This window comes from Arthrobotrys flagrans (genome assembly GCF_004000055.1).
Source record: "Arthrobotrys flagrans strain CBS H-5679 chromosome Unknown unitig_3, whole genome shotgun sequence".
NCBI classification, from domain to species: Eukaryota; Fungi; Ascomycota; class Orbiliomycetes; order Orbiliales; family Orbiliaceae; genus Arthrobotrys; species Arthrobotrys flagrans.
Window position 1 is genome coordinate 846145 of NW_027137547.1, and position 20205 is coordinate 866349.

General features: G+C 45.7%; 6 protein-coding genes across 6 annotated transcripts; 4 read left to right on the forward strand and 2 right to left on the reverse strand.

Moving 5' to 3' along the window:
- Positions 1-561: 561 nt before the first annotated feature.
- Positions 562-3877, reverse strand: DFL_001628 (uncharacterized protein; the record flags this gene model as incomplete). Its single annotated transcript, XM_067630276.1, has 8 exons — positions 562-1163; positions 1222-1358; positions 1414-1504; positions 1567-1715; positions 1775-2053; positions 2105-2772; positions 2831-3621; positions 3679-3877. 8 exons carry the CDS (start codon positions 3875-3877, stop codon positions 562-564), a joined length of 2916 nt encoding a protein of 971 aa, XP_067492936.1.
- Positions 3878-4364: 487 nt separating this feature from the next.
- DFL_001629 (uncharacterized protein) lies at positions 4365-7288 on the reverse strand (the record flags this gene model as incomplete). The annotated part of the gene is made up of 5 exons (XM_067630277.1): positions 4365-5413; positions 5475-6312; positions 6388-6613; positions 6684-7200; positions 7264-7288. The coding sequence occupies 5 exons, from the start codon at positions 7286-7288 to the stop codon at positions 4365-4367; spliced, it is 2655 nt and encodes an 884-aa protein (XP_067492937.1).
- A 417-nt stretch (positions 7289-7705) lies between these two features.
- On the forward strand, positions 7706-11432 carry DFL_001630 (uncharacterized protein; the record flags this gene model as incomplete). Its single annotated transcript, XM_067630279.1, has 5 exons — positions 7706-8055; positions 8110-9791; positions 9846-10510; positions 11063-11110; positions 11403-11432. The coding sequence occupies 5 exons, from the start codon at positions 7706-7708 to the stop codon at positions 11430-11432; spliced, it is 2775 nt and encodes a 924-aa protein (XP_067492938.1).
- Positions 11433-11447: 15 nt separating this feature from the next.
- Positions 11448-12217, forward strand: DFL_001631 (40S ribosomal protein uS8; the record flags this gene model as incomplete). The annotated part of the gene is made up of 2 exons (XM_067630280.1): positions 11448-11580; positions 11958-12217. The coding sequence occupies 2 exons, from the start codon at positions 11448-11450 to the stop codon at positions 12215-12217; spliced, it is 393 nt and encodes a 130-aa protein (XP_067492939.1).
- A 1608-nt stretch (positions 12218-13825) lies between these two features.
- Positions 13826-14438, forward strand: DFL_001632 (uncharacterized protein; the record flags this gene model as incomplete). The annotated part of the gene is made up of 2 exons (XM_067630281.1): positions 13826-14264; positions 14329-14438. 2 exons carry the CDS (start codon positions 13826-13828, stop codon positions 14436-14438), a joined length of 549 nt encoding a protein of 182 aa, XP_067492940.1.
- A 1814-nt stretch (positions 14439-16252) lies between these two features.
- DFL_001633 (uncharacterized protein) lies at positions 16253-19325 on the forward strand (the record flags this gene model as incomplete). The annotated part of the gene is made up of 4 exons (XM_067630282.1): positions 16253-16351; positions 16499-18256; positions 18316-19161; positions 19224-19325. The coding sequence occupies 4 exons, from the start codon at positions 16253-16255 to the stop codon at positions 19323-19325; spliced, it is 2805 nt and encodes a 934-aa protein (XP_067492941.1).
- Between the last annotated feature and the right edge of the window lie 880 nt (positions 19326-20205).

Genomic DNA, 20205 nt, shown 5'->3' on the forward strand with positions numbered 1-20205 from the left:
CAACTTTGGGACTCTGAAACTAGAAAAACTTCCATCCGTAAGATCTCGAGTGGGGATCTCAAGTTAACTCGAGTTGTCGCTGTTTGACTTCTCGTAATTCGAAGGGATCAAGTGCAAATGCCTATTTCTTCAGAAGATAGCCGTTTGACCGCCAAGATTTAGCTGGTCAAGCATCAGCCGCACTGCCTGCTCCAGATGTGGTTAGTGATATCCTGAGAATCTCAAATATGTGTCTGGGCAAAAGAACTGCTATGTCAGACGCACACCTTGGCAGGTTCAGCTTTTCTTGGGAAGCCAGTCAGACTATTTTCAATAACGTTAAAAACTCCAGTGATGGATTTCTATGCATGTTTCTTATTTGGTGGAAAAAAGCCGGCATGATGCTGACGAGAATACGGAAGAAAAGGCTTGGTATGAAGGGTTTTCGTATCAAACTTTCAATGCTGAAATCATTAACGCTCAAAATACCACACGCAACACCAAACACACATCTAGATGCTCCAAAACGCTTGGGTATGATGAATTATGGCTGTAAGGAGGATGTTCTAAATTTCAATATGTCTATGCCCAAACCCACCGACGGATAGAATACCCAACTTGTTCGAGTAATCCGGTACTCTTCTTTGCCTCTATAACACTCACAATGTCTTTTTTCTCGATAAATGGTGTCACCGTATCTTCGCTCGTGCTACCATCCTCCGGAACAGACCCGTTTTCTGTGGAACTGTTCAGACGAGGATTCACAACTTTGCAAGCTCTCTCAATTTCGCTGCATATACTCAAAATAAGACCCTCTTCATTAGATTCAGCGGATTTACGAAGTGGGCTCGGAAGACGACTCGCTGACTTGATAGAAGAATCTGCTGGGATCGCTTTAAAAGCGAGAAATCGTTCACGATTTCGGTCGGGTTCTGATTTCGTTTTGTCCTTTGGCGGAAGTCTCACATCATCAAGTTTCTTTGCGTCACCCTGGCCTTCAATTTTGGGCGGTGGTACAGCTGCCTCGGCCGCTATATCCCCGTTCTGGCGAGACACATTAGAGGTCAGAGATCGGGTGTTTATCCGTAAGATGTCATCTTTCCCGGGTTCGTATTTGATGACAAGCCCAACATTTTGTTTTTCATCCACTTGCGCAGATGTCAGGGTTGAGGTAATGTAGGCACCTTGAAGCAATATCAGCTATCTGGCTTGGGCAGAGGCAGAACGACAGTTAGCACATACCATATTGCAGTCCCTTGACGTTCTCGAGCGATATCCGCTCGAAAGCAGAGACCTTATCCATGGAAAAATCGAACTTGCAAAAATAGAGAGCGGCATCGGTGAGAAGCAGAACAATCTCTTTGAATGGAAAGGTTCGCCTATAATTTGGTTAGCTTCTGGGAAGGAATATCAGCCGATAAATCAACTACATACAATGTGTTCTCCTCGCCAGGGGCACGTAAGGTCCATCCTCCAATCATTTCTTCGTTGCTATCTGCGATTACCAGACGGCAACTCGTTTCAACTACCGTAAACTTAGTCTCAATTCGTGGGACAAACTATCGTAGCAGATTGCTGGATACTTACTCGCGTTCTGTCGGACCTTTGAGACACTAACAGCTGGGTCGCCGCTCATCATTTTAGCCTCGAATTCGACAAAGACCTGCGCCGATACATTTCCAAGCAGGTAATCGATAGCAGCCTGTGTAAAGAAGTCACCAATTATATTGTTCCAACTAAAATAGACCAGTTAGCCGTAAACCCGACTGGCACCAGAATATTGCAAGATACTCACAACCGGGTTAGTGTCAAGCCGAAATCCGCTAGGGCCCCAGATATATTGCGCTTCTTTGTACGGGTAAAGTCTCCTTTTAGTGCCGCGGTAGAGGAATACTGTTTCGATACAGCGTCGCCATTATCAGCCCACAGGAGATTCATAAAATTTAATGATGTCTCGAGTTTCGTAGGGTCAATGTTAAGTCTCGTGAGCTGAATCTCGATTGCCCTTCTTGCGAAATTACTCATCACGACGTTACTTCGATCGAGACAGTCCATACAATTTGTGCGTATGACACTATTAGAAATGTTAGCTCAGATCCATTTGCGAAAGTATCGATAATCCTACCCTGTCTGAGGTTTTTCAATTTTGTCGTTTTTCTCCTCCGTCCAACCAAATTCCTCAACGACATCTCCAACCCGGTCCAATAGTAGGTTAACATTCTCGAACTTCATCCCTCGGCATTCGGAATGAAAATCAAACCATTCAAACTTTATTTTCGGGTCCTCGAGCCCCGTTGCATACTTCTCGTACATATCGCCTACTATCGCCTCGAAGCCGTGCTTCTCAACTAGATTGACAGCCTGGATTTCTCCGTAGCGGTCCTTCATTCTCTTAAAATGTGCCTGGAAAGCGGCCTTGTTTGCGGTTTCACTATGCATCAGGATTGGCTTCGGTTTTAAAGCGTATGGCGACTGTTGGAAGAACAGAGGTATACTGCCTCTAATTTGAACAAAAGAATACTCGGCATTCTTGTCTATATCACTGAGAAGCTGTTCTGTTTCGACACAATTCGCAACATAGCCACGTTCATCAACCCCACGGCGTAGGTATCTCAAACCAGCCCTATTGACGCTGCGGCGACTGAGGAGTGTCAATAGAAAGTTGCGAGAATATCCCTCCTTATTGGGAATTTGGAAGTATTGCTGGGCGACGAAGCCTTGCATTAGCGGGAGAGCGAAATGGTGTTGGCCGGATTCAATGAAAGGTTCTAGGAGATGATGATTCCAAAAGAACTGTAAAAGATTAGTTGTAATCGTAGGCTCTATAGGTCGAACGGAAATAACTTTGTACCTCAGCGTCAACTTTCTTGTGCAAAGGAACTTCGCTACTGGTCGCCGGGGTTTGTTTTACTATCGAACGGGTGATATCATAATCGTATGAAAAGTAAAACGAGCGTGATGCCGATAGTAGAAGTTTTGTAGTCCGTAGAAGCTTTGGAGTCAGGCTATTTGCGACTCCCTCGACGACTTCGCTATCAACTGGCTCCTCTAGAGCATCTACCCCGGTACTACTATCCCCTGTCAAAGTTCTCTCCCCTTGCTCTTGAGCTTGTTCGTCTAATGCTGGAGAAATGGCTTTCTCTGCTGCTTCTGAATCTGGAGACCCTGTGCGGGACCTCATCCTGCGCATCTGAAAACTCTCGCCGCCAATTTCGCCTTTCCCACTTAGTCCTTGCAGACGATTTCTATCAACCTGCCAGCCTCTCTTTGAGAACCAACGTTCTGCGAACCGTCCGTAGACGCCTTTCTTGCCGATTACATCTTCTGCTATGGATGACGACAGTGTTCTATGATGGTTAGGTCTCCGGGGCGGGTCATCGGATACGTCATCGTCGCTCGAAAGAATAGACTCCCCGTCGTATTCGTCGTCTGAATCCAAATCTTCTATGCTGGCATTACTCGAACTTCGCTTTGCCGCTTTCGCTTTCACCCGAACAATTGCAGCTTCGGCCTCAGATTTCGAATGAAGTGGAATCAATGCGATATCGGAAATAACGAATATCTGACGGCCCTTAACTTCTGCTACTTGTGATCGCTTGGTAATTGCGATAAGCCATGAACCGGATGGTACGGATAATAAACCTATGTCGTCGGTATTAATTGATATTCACGACTTGAGGAGCAGAGATTCAAGCCGACCTGCTATTCCCACGGCTTCAAATGAGTTGCCCGAAGCGACTGCCTGCGAAACTGGCGTTTCGTCTGCTGAAGCATTAACAGCGCCAGTCTTATAAGATATTTTGGTCGGTCCTTGACCCCGAGATCGAGGACCAGTAGGGAGCAATAGTAGACCGTCAACAGCGGCAAGAATTAGTATCTTGCGAACGAGCCCCGGCATTGTGTTGAAGCTGCAAATTGGGCGAAGGTTGGATGTTGAATCGGGTGAGATGCAGAGATGATGTAAATTTTCGAGTTTTCCCAGTGTGAGAAAGATATCAGACGATTGTATGTACGTCCCCACTATGGTATCCCCAAAAGTCCGTATCGGCTACCCTGAATTGGTCCCGTTCGCACTCCTCAGGCTGTTATTCTCAGCGCTATATATAATTCGGGCAGTCGGGCTCCATCAACTCCAAGAGCTCTCATGACGTACAATGCATGTAGCCATCCTATGTTCTGGTTGGCTGATATCACCACAACTAGCAACACTTCAATACTTGCGCGGGCAAAAGGTTGGAGAAAGCTCGAAAGGTCTCAGATTGTTAACACGTTATGTGCAAATCTTTGCACGCGTAAGTTATGTACAATTTATGCTTCTCTATGGGAATATTTACAAGTTATGCAATCCGAAGTTTATACTGTACATACAATTCTCCCCAGACACGCTAATCCACCGCCTTGGGCTTTGACTGCTTCTTCATCTTGTTCCAGCCAGGACTTAACCAAGGAGGAACGGTACAGGGTCCAACAAAACTTGGAAACCCATTTTTTGCCTCTTCGAGGAATTTCGTGTCGTTGATTGCAAGTGGCGGTGGATTTATTTTTGCATTGATGAGTTTCCGCAAGACTTCAATGAAGCCGTCTCTTTCACTACCACTCGGGGAACTGATCTTAATTTTCTGACCTGTAGGGATATGTAGTAAGTAGTTTGAAAGCCGGTTTAACCTTTTAGCGAGATCTTCGTCTTTAAGATCGTTGTAGTCGATATCGATAGGAATTTTCGGTTTTGTCTTCCGTTTGGCAATCCTTTCCCTGTATTCCAAATGCTGGCTGTCCACATACTCTTTCTCTCGAAAATTCTTAATTATTGACCGCTTGTTAATTGCGGCATACAATGCAACCTGGAGCACATGTTCTGGACGTAGTGCATGCGTCCATTTCAATTCCCATAACCTCATATAATCGAATGAATCCACTCGCCCTATGACTGAGACATGATTGTCCCCAGCTTTAACATCGATAAACTTGTGACGGATAAATACTTCATAGCGCGCCTGATCACCTATATGTTTTGATAGGATGTTGCATGCAGCTTTGGAATGTTCCCTTGTAAACCAGGTATACTTTTCCAGCGGTATCGATAGAACTTTGTATATGTAACCGGATGCTAGCATATTATAAATGTTCGCCATGAATAAAATATCTGATATCTGGAGTTTTTTTTCTTCCAGGCGGTCATTTATATCTAGCATATGCCGCGTGTGCTTCTCGTGGAGTAATCCCAGTGGTTTTTGCGATTGTTCTAGGCTGTCGATAACATCAGTAACCAGTTTGCATGTTTTTCGCTGCTCGTACTCGAATATCGCCGGGACAGCCGTTCCGGTGATATCTGCCACAGCCTCCCAATCTCCGGGCGCGACCTCAATATGTCGATCTGGTCGGGCTCTGTATTGGTTCGGCTCCCAAACCATCTCTAAATCGAGTTCTTTAAAACCTGTTGCAAGATCTCTTAGTGACTTGGCCGTTAAGTTACGAGATGGAGGGTATGTACATACAAGCGGATACGACTGTCTCTGGTATATTTCTGGTCAAATCAGTAACCTTCCATATAACCTTCGGCATCTTTATTCGTTTGATTTCTTTTTCCGTTCGACGAGGTTTGACTCTAGAATTCGAGCCCGGTGGTCGATAACAATACTTCGACAATGTCTTCCGGTTTATGAAAGGGAGGTAATCATCTTCATAATGATGAATCAAAACCAAATGTTTTTTTGCCCGTGTGACGGCGACATACTGTACATTCCCGACATTTACCAATGTTGTAGGATGTCGGTCGTAGAAATCGTAGTAAGAACTAGAGAAATCGAAGAGTATGGCGGCTTCTCTTTCAATTCCCTTTGCTTGGTGGTAAGAGGCGAAAATAAGCTTGCCTGCGCTGACTTTCTCTGATATGCCATCGTCATCATCTGTGGGTATATGAAGGCGGACTTCGGGCATTTCCAAAGCGATGAGATTGGCGAGGTCACGGATAGGATTCTTCGCAGATCTTAACGATGGTGCCATGACCAGAATCTCTTCTGGTCGGAGCCCCTCTTCGTATAACAAACGCTTAAGCTCCTTCAGTGGCTCGTCGCCGTACGCATCACATACCACGTATCTTGGGAGGGGGTCGTCCGGATTATCCTTGACAGCTTCAATCTGTGGCTTCGAGCCCCTTAGGAGCTGGTGATTTATGAAGCGAATGATTTTACTAGTCATTCTAAAGGAAACCATCTGATTGATTTCCACCCAGGTTCGTTCATGAACTCTCCCATTTTCAAGATATTGACCAGGGAATAGTTCTCGACAATGTGTCAGAAATCGTTTATCGGCGTTGTTGAATTGATAAATTTCCTTCATCAGTATTGGTTAGAATCTCTGTAGGCATATACATGATATGTAGGGGATGAAGTATGATTGAAGTAATACCTGCCGCGGGTCGCCAAGAAGCATTAACTGAGGCGAATTGGTCCCGGTCTTGGCGCAATCTCGCAACAACTTGAGTACAAAGTTGTAGATGATTGGATTCATATCCTGTTGCTCATCGAGGACTAGGACATCGAATTCAGGAAGTGGATGGGTTGGCTGCATATCATCTTCCACTATTCGTTTCAATCCCTGGTCCGTATCTGCTTCTGGTGTGTAGTATCGATATCTACCAAAGAGAAAAGATTATATAAGAAACAAAATCTCCATTTGGAAGACGATAAAGGTAGAAGCCATACGCTAAACCGTGGTAATTATCGATAGTCAGATCCTTAAGATCCAAAGATTCGGATCTCGCGATTGTCTCTGCCCTTAACCTTCGGTTATATAGCAGAGCAAGAATCTTCTTTCCGATATGAGCAGCCATCTGCAGCAAGGTTGTAGTTTTCCCGCTGCCCGCACAGGCATTTATTAGAACATTTTGCTTGCCGGCTACCAGAATTTGCCTTGCTTGTTCCTGCTGTTTTGATAGTGGCGGGAGAACGACTTTCCGGATACCTGTGGATTCATCTTTCGTTTCCTGTAGTGGCTTCGGAGCATCCGGCCCTCTGACTACAACATCATCATCATAACCTTCTTCTCCCCAGCCATTGTCATCTTCACGGCTCGGCTGCCTCGAAGATGACGTTAGTGAACGACTCTGTAGCTGCCGGTCTCCAACATATGCACGTTTGGGACTCAGGAGGGGCTTGAATCTAAAAGCATGGCTCGTAGCTACATTGACGCCACATCGCAGATAACCGAGAGATAAAATCCCTACAAACAATCATTAAACCCCTTCTAAATGAATTGATGGCAATTTTACTCTGAGAAACATACCTCGACGAATGAAGAAGGACCTCATAATGCAACATCACGTGAATTGGTGTTGTGGTGTTTCTGACCGCGTCTAGGTGCAGTTTCATGCCCTTTATATCATCTGTATCGGGGTTTTGGGGTGTGGGAAATGGAGGTAGATTAGGCTGTGTAAGTAGTATATTAAGTTCCTAGATCTCGAAGAAATTTAATTGCTGGGGCGAAATGGAGTATTTTCAGGCAGCATTAGCAGCCTTCGGGAAGAGTCGAAAAGATGCTGAGTCAGCGGTGTCCTTCGATGTAGCAATGTAGATGGCTTGGCAATGACCAAACAACACGTCTTCCTGTGTCCTTATTATGTTTTCGCGTCTTCCTAGGTATCCCGTATACCTCCTCACGGCTATACTAGCATCAATCTCTTTTTAAATTTACCTTACAAGCTTGATGATTGGCCAGTGTATACACAATGTACCGCAAAAAGTTCATACCACCGCTTCTCAAAAAGCCTCCTACAGCTCCAACAACTGATAATACCAATTCAGAGCCTCCACCAAAGAAGATTAAACTCGAGCCGCAAAGCAGTAGCCAAAAAAGCGCTGATTCCAATAGCGGGCGATCGCCACAGTGTTCTAATGGAGTTCGAGAAGTGCTATCAGTATCTAGGGTAACAGCTGGTCCTGGGTCTCGGTTCAATCCACCAACGATCATACGCAAACCTTTGATTCCGGTAGCGAATCCACCTGCGGCAACCGAAAAAGAGGGATCAAAACCCGCTGCTGGCAATGGCGAGGGTAGACATTACTTCAATGTTCTATGGTTAGGGCTCTGCTGATATATTGAAGCTATTTCATTTGCTAACTACTTTCGTAGGCGCAAATTTCAGGCCCGGAAGCACAAAACGTGGGATGGTGACGGTGTATTGGCTATTGTAAATGGAAACGCTACTTTGCAAGATGTAAACGGCCGGGATATTGGCTCCGGAAGGATCTCAAAAACACCAGTAGAAGGAGACATTATAAGTCTGGGTGGAAAAGAAGTTGAGATCGACTCGGTCCTACCAAAATCTGATTTTATGGCTGGTAAGCCATTCCTAAAATCCAAGGGGAAGCAAATGGATACAGAACCAACTATCAGTATGACCGAATTCTACGCCAAAAGTACCTTCAAACCCCCACTATTGTCTGGGACTACGGTTACAAAGATAAATCCTCAAAAGCCGGTGGCAAGGTTCGATCCGAATGCTGAAGGGGCATTGGTTATGAAACGACCAGACATCTCGTCAAAGAATAAGACAATAGTTGATGTTGTGGTGGACCCGATAATATCTCGACACCTTCGACCCCACCAGCGCGAAGGTGTTGCATTTCTTTACGAAACGGTTATGGGGATGCGATCGTACGAAGGTAGAGGTGCGATTTTGGCTGACGAAATGGGCCTCGGAAAGACCCTACAAACTATCACTCTTCTATGGACGCTCCTGAAGCAAAACCCCATTCATAACCAAGGCCCAGTGGTCAAGAAAGCTATGATTGTTTGCCCTGTCTCATTGATCAACAACTGGCGGCGAGAGTTTAAAAAATGGCTAGGGAACGAACGGATACACGTTTTCGTGGCAGATGGCAAGAGCAACGTCAGGGATTTCACACATGGCCCGGTGTACAACGTGATGATCGTTGGCTACGAAAGACTACGAAGTATCCAGGACAAGCTCAAACAGTGTCAAGTCGACATAATTATCGCAGACGAAGGACATCGGCTCAAGACAGCTGAAAATAAATCCGCACAAGCGATTCGATCTCTAGCGACTCCCCGGAGAGTCGTTCTCAGTGGAACACCCTTGCAAAATGACCTTCGAGAGTTCTTCGTCATGGCAGACTTCGTTAATCCTGAGATCTTGGAGAACTACAGCACTTTCAAAAAGCAGTTTGAGAATCCTATTGTCAAAAGCCAGCAGCCTGAGGCTTCAAAGGCGGACAAAGACCTCGGAAATGCTCGAAAAGCGTCGCTTACAGAATTAATGAATAAATTCGTCCTTCGGAGAACTGCAAAAATCTTGACGAAGTACCTACCCCCGAAGACAGATGTCGTTTTATTCTGTCGGCCAACAAAGCAACAACTTGAATTATATCAAGCTATACTTAATACCTCTGTTGCAAGGCGACAGATGGGAAGTATGGATACGGCCTTGCAGCTGATCACACTTCTAAAGAAAGTGTGCAATTCAATTTCACTTCTCAAGTCGAAAGGCAAAGAAGACGATGAGGCCAAATTTTCGAACTCAATCCTTGAGGAAGCCAAGGTAGCAGGGTCTGCTCTCGTCAGTAACAACAGCTCCGGCAAGTTGAAAGTTCTGGAAAAGCTGCTAGTTACGCTCAAGGAAACAACCCAAGAAAAGGTTGTGCTGGTTTCAAATTACACATCGACATTGGATATCCTGGAGAAAATGCTTAATTCAAAGGGGTTTCACCATTTAAGACTCGATGGAAAAACTCCAACGAATAAGCGACAAGATCTTGTTGACAAGTTCAACCGTGTTAGTTCTGACGTCGCTTGTAAGTATCCCTGCTTACGTTCTTCGCTTACTCCCAGCTAACCCTTTATGTTAGTTGCCTTCCTTCTATCCTCCAAAAGTGGCGGGGCGGGCCTTAATCTAATTGGGGCATCACGCCTATTCCTCTTCGACTCGGACTGGAACCCTGCAACAGATCTTCAAGCCATGGCACGAGTCCATAGAGACGGTCAAAAGTCTCATGTATACATATATCGTATGATGACTACAGGGTGTATCGATGAAAAGATATATCAGAGGCAAATCACAAAGCAGGGCCTTGCAGACTCGGTGATGGACCAGAAGGCTGGTGGGTCGAATTTCACATCGGCTGAACTAAAGGACCTATTCAGGCTTGATACCGAAACGATATGTAATACTCACGACTTATTAGGGTGTGAGTGTGGAGAGATTGGCGAGCTCCCTGGTGAGGATATTGAGAACGAGGAAGAGGATGAAAAAGACGAACCGATTCAGATGACCGGATGGACAAGAGCGTCGGCTGTAGATATGGACAAGCAGGAAGAAGCTTATAGGAAAGCGACTTCAAAAGCGAGGCAGAGGATGAAGGCATTGCTAGAGTTCTCGCATATCAACCCCGACAAGATCCCCAAGAGTGGAATCCGTGATTCTCCGCCCAAAAAGTCAACGGGAGACGAGGAAGAGGGAGATATTGAAGAGGAAGAGCCTCTATCTATCGTTGAGGATGAGATCCTAAATAAAGTTCTCGACGAGAACCCGAAGGCCATTTCATTCATATTTACCAAGAATTCAATATAAAGGGCGGAGTATAGATACCGCAGATAGCCACTCCTACTGCAATTGGCGTCTTGGAGACTTTCCTGCTGCTGATCGCAATTTCTTGTTTCTACCTGTTTCTAGTGAAATGGGATAATAATTTATACAGTCCCATAACTCTATACCATGATATCGATACTCTATCATCGCCTACACTATTCCTCGCCGCGTTCTTTATTCCAGGGCTTTATTTTGGCGCCAACCTAAGGACTAGGTAAATGTCTCCAAATAGCAAACCAGGCTGACAACGAACCCAAACTTTCGAAGTAGGGTCAGCAATAGATGCCAAGACCAAAGTTTGTGTTGACGTTGTCTTTTGGTGTTTGCTTTTGGAAGTATTCCTAAATTGGACTAGTCTTGGAATTAGGGCACGGTTTTCCAGGCCCTTGACAAACCACAAACGAATTTCAATTTTGATCTTTTAATCGGTGAAGCTTCGTCTCCATCTTTAATTCACGACATCACGACACCCGCCAGCAACCACCACGGTCTACCACCTCCTACAAATCCTCCCTCACGTATAAGGTACGGAAACATCTACAACCACGCTCTCTCCATGAGGCGGATCAAAACGAGTGGACAAAATTTTCAGTCAGGGTCGAGTCTTGGTCCGATCAGAGAAGAGCCCAACTCTTCTTTGATACCGCAAGACGGCCTCTTGAACCTTTCTTCGATGTTGATGATTGGCATCTCGATCAAATTTTCTATTGATGGGATGCCCTTTGACACGTAAAGGCACTCATGATGGTTTTGCTTTGGAAGCGAAAAAACAAAAGAATGGGGAATGATCCTGAAACTAACATGCGATGCCGGATAGCTTTTTGCTTTTGACTTTCACATCTTCTAAACTCCTACCGCCAAAATGGTTAAGACTTCGGTTCTCAACGACTGCTTGAAGTCGATCAACAATGCCGAAAAGGCCGGAAAGCGTCAGGTCATGATCCGACCTTCCTCCAAGGTCATCGTCAAGTTCTTGTCCGTCATGCAGAAGCACGGTAAGCTCGATCCCCTCCCAAATGTCGCACATAGTTCTACAACGTATCAAAACTGCAATATCGCGTTTAAGCAAGTGGTTCCTCGAAATCTCCCCGAGATGATAACTAGACGATTGGCCCTCTTGTAATACCTCCACGGCCCTTGTCCTTTAAGTTCTCGGAATATCAATATGAGCACTGCCTTTTCTTTCCTTTTCCTCGCATTTGTAAGAAGGCAAGGTTTTTTGGTGGGGAAAGGTAGTTCTTTTCGGGAATCCTTCTTACACGTTGTCTTGTTTTTCTCCGTATTTGACATCGTTTATTTTCTTGAACATTCATTAGCAAATTTCTCTCGTTGATTTGCAAGACTATATGATACTGATATGATCATAAAACAGGATACATCGGTGAATTCGAGGAAGTCGATGACCACCGCTCCGGCAAGATCGTTATCCAGCTCAACGGTCGTCTCAACAAGTGCGGTGTCATCTCCCCCCGCTACAACGTCCGCATCGGTGACTTCGAGAAGTGGGTTGTCAACCTGTTGCCATCGCGTCAGTTCGGTTTCATCGTCCTCACCACCTCCGCCGGTATCATGGATCACGAGGAGGCCAGGAGGAAACACGTTGCCGGAAAGGTCTTGGGATTCTTCTATTAAACATTTTACTTAATACCCCGTTACCTTTCTTTTCTTGATGAGATGAGCAATGGTTTTATGCTCCATTTCTTTCATAGTATATAATTTTTCTTCAAAAGTCATGACGAATAATACATGAAGGATTTGCATACTGTGACGATGGGAAGTGCTCTAGTTGTCACAGGTGTCATCACTTTTGCATGGCTCTTTTCCATCGCGTAAGCGTGACCTTAGAATTTTTTAAAAATATTTTGTGCGGATGGGGAATATGACAGAAACCGTGCCATATGAAAAGTAATTGTGATATGATTAGTAAACATCCATTTCGCAGAATCCCAATCCATTTCAGACAAGCATAAAGCATTATCTCGCTCTGAATACGAGGCGTTCGCATTCCAGCGCCTGCTGCTATCCGTTGGCAACCCCGCCTCACATCTAGCACAAAGCTGCCCGGCAAGATTAACCTCGAATCGTAGCAACACAGCCTAAACCCAAAAATACAACATCGGTATCTTACTGCTGCTGCATTAGCTTCATCACGCATATGTTTCAATGCAAAAATCTCGAGATGATGGTAGATAATGGCAAAAGATATCGACATATCCGATATCATTCGTTAGACTATGCTTTTGATATACCTTGGTATCCACAAAACAATCCAAGGCGTGCAGCAAGCTAGCACCATGCAATGCTTGGCTCGTTATCAACCTTTTCTGTGTAACATGCAGGTAGCTAGGAGCGATTACATGCAGGCTTGAGTTGTCTCGTATTTTTGAGGGGGGTGTGATTTTGCCAAGGCCTGGGTTTGTGCATCGTTCCATGGTAGTTTTCCTGATACTGGATGACCGAATTTGGAGATTATGGTTGGGCTTGTGATCGTCTTCTATATAGTGCTTGTCAAAAGGATCTCTGGTCTGGGCTCTCGTAAAAGATTTCGGCTTGCTACATTTCCGAGCTTGGTAAAGATGTTAGTCTCGGAGTACAGATATGACCTGCTGTAGCTACCTACCTAGGTAGTTACTCAGCATGCAAAACAAAAACATAGAGTCGATTGGGTTTCACAGGCTCCTTTATCTGTGACCGATGGTTAAGGATTTCAATGTGCATGCTGGTTCATGACAATTCGATCGGAGATGCCTAGCAATTTTTAATTGGTAAAGCACTTGAGAAATCTTTATAGAGAGTATCACCGTTTTGAGGAAATTTATAATATACTACACTAGAACTAGACGCACGTACCCTGAATATTAGGTAGAATTCCATCTCGTACCCAGGTACCTAGGTGGAAATGCGAAAGAAACATGTTAACTTAAGATCAAATTTGTTAACAACTTAATGAGGTAGAGGGATATTAAAATAGGGCCAACTGGAAAGTACCAGGACTAAAAACATAAAAGGAATAAAATGTGACAAAAGCGGGAAAGTTGTAGTATGACAAAATGCGGTGTATGGCATGCACAGAAACTTCTCGTTCGTATACAGACCTAGAAGTTAACGGTTGGATCCAAGGATACCATACGCCCCCACCAAATTGACAACTACACCGAAGATACGACCACATGTTAGATTCAAGTTGTCATCGACGGACCAGAATTATACTTTTGAAGCCTTTTTATGCTTGGTCCGAAAATGAATTCCGATGCTTCTGACCGTATTGAGCAGGTCCCAGTTAATCTTAACACGCTGCCAACTGCCAGCCAGATTACTTTCTTGAGCTCACGGTGGAATGCTACTATAGTACTATGCTACGTGCGATCCGAGTATATTCCATTCGGTGGAGTACGAGACCAATTCGATGCGATTCTTTCCCGTTCTTTCTATGAAGTAACAATATGCGACATGGAAGTCTTAGTAGCCCCCCGAAGCCGGCATCGACCTTGGAGATCGAATGCTGGCACCACGACTCCACAAATGCAACACGATTGCGCAGATGCATCGGCGGACAGGCTTTGTGAGACGTCTCTGTTCACCGTATCGATCATTAGCCAGGATGGAGATAAGAGCACTATAGCTACGGTAGTAAGAGCTAGAGTGGAGCTCAAGCTTCCTAACTCGCTCGATATCATCGGTGCGTACGCGCCGTTACTTGTGTTCGGACAGTAGTTATGGCTAACTAGTCGATTTCCATAAAGAGCGAAATGGACCACCTGCAGCGAGTGTCCTCTGTAGCAGTTACGCCCCAGAGCAAGCAAAATACCTTGGAGACTTCGACTTCCAAAGGTCATTCCACTTTGCTTCTTAGTTTGCAATACCGCCCGAACAAGACCGACAGAGTGCAGAAGCTACACCCAAGGTACCTGCAGTATAATTCCAGAATATCAAGTCCGTGATTCTGTCCAATCCGACCCGTTATCTGAGTTTCGTTAGAAACTGTGCCATTTCCCGAAACACCCTTCGCTTTATGGATTTTGATTGGGGAATATATCAACCAAGACAAGGGCAGGGATTATAGGTACGGGTCTCTTCCAATATCACACTCCGAAGAGCGGGTACTTGCCTCTAGATTTCAGATATCCCGATCTTAAGACAATCGCAAGCTAGTATTGCTTTCTGTCATGGATCTGACCCTACCTCCCCTGCGTTTCGATCGGATGACTGTTTTCTAGTTTGATATCGTCTTATTAGTTATATCTATCACATTTTCGGTTCGGCCTACGATCAATTTCGTAATATCATTTGACTGACTTTCAAACAGGTGGCAGGCTTTACAACAACTAGAAGGATTCGACCCTTACGCTTGTATGGGTTCCTGCAGGAAATAGGTTCGACACCCATTACCGCACGCCCGTATTGTTTGTTCTCAGCCCGCCATAAAACATCTCAATGGTCTGGATCTAGGGCATCAAACCGACCGACTGCTCAGAAAAAGCTGTTTTAATCGTGGCCAGAATCGCTAACATGCATGGGACAGGGGCGGCAGAAGGCAGCAAAATTCCGATACTGGAACAATTATCACCTGTCCACTTTATGGTTCCACGGTTTCACGCCTCAGATCTCTCATATGCTCGGACGCGGTTTGCTCACGGTATAGAGCAAAGGAGCAGCAGATATTGATGCGAGAGTGCCCCATTCTCGGCCCATGGACGTGCTGGCCTCGGTCTATCATCCCAGACCCCACTGTGGTAAATTTAAGCTCGAGCGGGTCGACGTGCGTTGCATGAGAGTCCAGCTCGATACTTTATCCAGATTCAGCTAGTGCAGCGTAAGTAATTAAACTGCAACAGACGGTCGTTTAAGTACGTTATCAGAGGTGGAGAAGATCTGGGCGAGGAGGAGTGGGGCAAGAAAACGGCTTTCCCCTCCCCCGAATGCCTTGTTTGCTCTCTGCTGACTTCTGCCTCTGACCAGCGACGAAACAAAAATTTGCCCGAAAAACTCTGTGCTTCCTTCCAGGACGAGGATCCCATCTTTGCTTAAAATTTTTTAATTTATTTTAATCAAAAAAAAAAAAAGAAAGAAAGAAAGAAAGAGACGAAGAAACTGGCCCGTGCTTTACAGTGAAAATACTTATATGAGCCCTTTTGTATGAGAGTCTTTTGGTGGGCAGACAGGCTGGAGCTTTACCACAACAAATCCTGCAGTATTCTAGGTAACTATTATACTGTCTGTCGCCCACACTGCACACACACAATAGCGCTACCCTACATACACCACCATACATCCATCCACCTGCCTGCTCTCATCTACCATCTCGTCTTCTGACCTCCCTCTACATATTTTGCTGTTGGTCAGTGCAGAGTATCGTCCGTCGTCATCCCACCACTCCTCCCCCTCTCCCTCCCTTCGCCGTGGGCTGGGCTCCCCCCAGCTGTGTTCCCAGTCCGCAGCATAAATCCTCTTTGAAGCCAAAGGGCCTGCAGGTTGCAGCCACCAACTCCCATCGGTTGTAGCTTATAGCTAAAGCTCCCTCTTATCTTATCTAAGGAAAAGAACTTCCACAAGTTGAGCCACAGAGAACGGTTCTCAAGATCACACCACGGTCCCTTTGAACGACATCAACCAAGCCACCTGTCCCGTCCTTACTCCCGGTTGCATTGTCCTACGTCCCTTTCCAACATGCAGTGGCAGCCACAGGAAGAGCCGCTGCGGCAGCTCGTCGGATATCTGGTGGACACTCTTGGGGCAGATGCCGAAAGAAGAAAAAGAGCTGGAGAGGTACGAGAAAAATTTATAACCATCATCTGAATCTTGTCCAATATCCCACAAGGAGACTGGCTGGAGGGTCGTGTTTCGACGTTTGTCTGTCATGGATACTCTTATCTAACGGAAATTGCCTCCATTGGCCTGTCCCGTCTTCTATAGATGCTCCAACAAGCTAAGAGGTCACCGGACATCTGCAACTATCTGTGCTACATTCTCATCAATCCCAACCCGCCTCCAAATGTCCAACCAGCAGAGTACATCGGCGCTCGATCCGCAGGAGGCATCTTCCTCAAAAACCACCTGAAGGAAGCTTGGGTTCGCATGTCGCCAGAAGCTCAGGGCTATGTCAAGCAATCAGCCATTCAAGGACTTGGGGACCAGACTCACCAGATCAGATCTCTTACCGGCTCACTCATAGCCGAGATTCTTCGAAGTGCTGGACTGCTCCAATGGCCGGAGATTTTAGCTACTTTAATAGGGTTGATTGACGGAAAGGATGTCCCTATGCAGGCTCGAGAAGGCGCCATGAGCTGCCTCCACAAGATTTGTGAAGATGATAGAAAGACTCTCGATACTAATTACAACGGGGAACGCCCTCTCAACTTCCTTATCCCGAAACTGCTCACATATGCATCCGCGGGATCTGACAAAATCCGAGCGCTTGCACTCGCATCAATCAACATCTTCATTCCTGGCAAGCCACAGGCTATCCTCGAGAACATTGATGGCCTCCTTTCTGTGCTTACCCAGCTCGCCCAAGATCCATCGGATGACGTCCGAAAGGCCGTTTGTCGTTCATTGGTTCAGATTGTCGATATTCGACCGGATAAGATAAGACCGAATCTCGGTGGCATCATTGACTATATGGTTGCTCAACAGAACCGCAGAGATGACGAAGACCTTGCTTTAGAAGCCGCCGAGTTTTGGCTCACCCTCGGAGAACATGATGTTCTCCAGAATGACATCGGACCTTACCTACCCAAAATCATTCCCACCCTACTCTCTAGCATGGTTTATAGTGAGGAAGACATGTTGATTCTCAGTGGTCAAGGCGATGATGAGGAAGTTGAGGACAAGGCCGAGGACCTTCAACCAGTTTTCGCTAAAAGCAAGGCCCGAAATATCAATGGCGAGACACCAGCCGAGGGTTCTGAGAACCGTGCTAACCAGAACAAAATGGGAGATGATGACGATGATTTGAGTGAGGGCGAGATCGAAGACGATGAATTCCTCGGAGGTGGCAACCCCGAAGAAAAGTGGAATTTGCGTAAGTGCTCGGCTGCCGCTCTCGATGTTCTCGCCAATGTCTATCATGATACGATCTTCCAGATCATTCTCCCATATCTTCAAAAGAATCTCGAGCATCCTCAGTGGCAGTTCCGAGAAGCAGCCGTGCTAGCATTGGGAGCTGTGGCGGATGGTTGTTGGGATACTGTCACTCCACATCTTCCCAAGTTGATCCCATTCCTAATCGGCCTTCTCAATGACGCTGAGCCGCTGGTTCGTCAAATTACTTGCTGGACTCTCGGGAGATACTCGAAATGGGCAGCCTCGCCAACGGACCCTATCATCCGTCAAAGGTTCTTTGTGCCAATGATGGATGGCCTTCTGAAGAAAATGCTCGACAGGAACAAGCGTGTCCAAGAAGCAGGAGCATCGGCATTCGCCTTCCTGGAAGAGCAGGCTCAAAAAGAGCTGGCGCCATATCTAGAACCCATTCTCAGAGTCTTTATGATGGCTTTTGGGAAGTACAAGGACAGAAATATGTACATCCTCTATGACTGCATCCAGACGCTAGCCGAGCACGTCGGTCATGCAATGGCGGAGCGCCCAGCCGTGGATATGCTCATGCCGGCCCTGATCGATAGATATCACAAAGTCCAGGACGATCACCGAGAGCTGTTCCCATTACTTGAGGTAACTGCACCCCGGCGACGAAGTACGCTATCTGTCGTTCGATACTAACATCTCCATAGTGCCTTAGTTTCGTCGCTCAAGCAATGGGCCCCGAGTTCCAGCCTTATTCCCAGCACATCTTCTTCCGTTGCCTGCACCTCATTCATCGCAATCTGGAACAAGGGGTTCAATATCTCCAAAATCCCGATCTAGAAGAACCTAACAAAGATTACTTGATTACTTCCCTCGACCTTCTCAGTGCTATTATACAAGCCCTTCATTCCCAGTCGCTGGCTCTCGTTGCTGCTGCGAAGCCAAGTTTCTTCCAAATGCTTACCCTTTGCCTCAGCGATTCAAACAACGAGGTGAAGCAGTCAGCATATGCACTTTTGGGAGACTGTGCAATCTACGTATTTAGCGAGTTAGACCCTGTCCTCCCTCAGGTCATGGGCCTTCTGATTGAAGAGCTTGACCTCTCTAAAATCGAAGGAGATGAAGAAGCCGACACCGCCTATAGCGTAATAAATAACGCTTCCTGGTCCTGCGGCGAGATTTCTCTACAAAAGGCCCGACAGGGTGGATCCGGAATGGCGCCGTATGTAGACCGGCTATTTACTAGACTTCTCGCAGTCGTTCAGACTCCCGACATTCCTGCTAGTCTTACGGAAAACGCGGCGATTGCTCTTGGTCGACTTGGTCTCGGATGCCACGAAGAGATGGCCCCGCATCTTGCCACTTTTGCCGAACCTTTCCTTCATACATTGGCAAGGGTTCAGGAAACTGATGAGAAGGATACCGCTTTCTGTGGGCTTGCGATGATTACTATCACCAACCCGCAAGCTCTGGAGGACTGCGTGGATGTACTCTTTGGCTCTATCGCTAAATACATTAGTACCTCTAAGCAGTTACATGCGCTTTTCCAACAAGTAAGAACCACACGATCTAATTAATCCTTAATCCGTCTGAAAGACTAACAATATTGTTATAGGTTATTGATAGGTACAAAGAAATCATCACAGATTGGCCCAGTTTCATCGCCAAGCTGCCCATCAAGACCCAGGAGAGGCTTCGTGCGAGCTACACGGTTTAGGGCGCTTCTATAGGCCAATTGCGCCGCACACCTTCTCAGGTTAACAGATCAAACGGGAAATCACATTCGGCCCAGTACGTCTTTTCTTACGAATAATGATTGAACCACTATGACTTCAACTTTATCAAACCGAGTTCACGCCTGATCTACATCAATGGCACCAATATTGAGGGTATTCCCATCCCTCCCTTAGCTCCTCCTTCCCTTCCATCCTCAAACTTTATTTAACCATTCATTTCCTTTTACTTAAAACGTGTTGTACGATAAAAAGTCCTGAAGAAAGACAGAAAAATATCAACTGGCATAGCGAATTGGGTGAGGAAAAAAACACCTTTTGTATCGGTGTGTGTATGTGGGGAAAAAAGAAATAATGGGATTTTTATACGGCAACAGCAAGATACTCCATTTTTGTTTAGTTACTTACTGTCCTTCAATTCCTTGCACGCCTTTGATGTTGTTTTCTTTTGTCTTGTTACGAATCGCTTTTTTTTTTGTTTGTTTGTTTCGCTTTGATAGACGGGGAAAAATAACTTGAATCGCATGATACCGTCACCGCTGGTTGTTTCTTTGTTTTTGTACTCACGCACATGCACCCGCACCCAGTCACGATGTTTCCACTTTTATCAACTTCATGTATGTAACTAGGACCTATTATTATTTCCTTTTTATTCCCTTTTTATTCCCTTTTCCCTTACTATTATTCCTATTCTTCTGATTCTTCCTCCCTCCCTCTTCCCTTCTTTTCGTTCTCTACCCCTCCCTCTTTCTTTTTAACCATTGAAGGATGTTTCACCCTTTTTTCGTCTTTTTTGCGAAGCTATCGTTCGATTCCTATTCTTTTTTACGCCTGCAGAAAGAGGAAGAAATATTTATGAAAAGA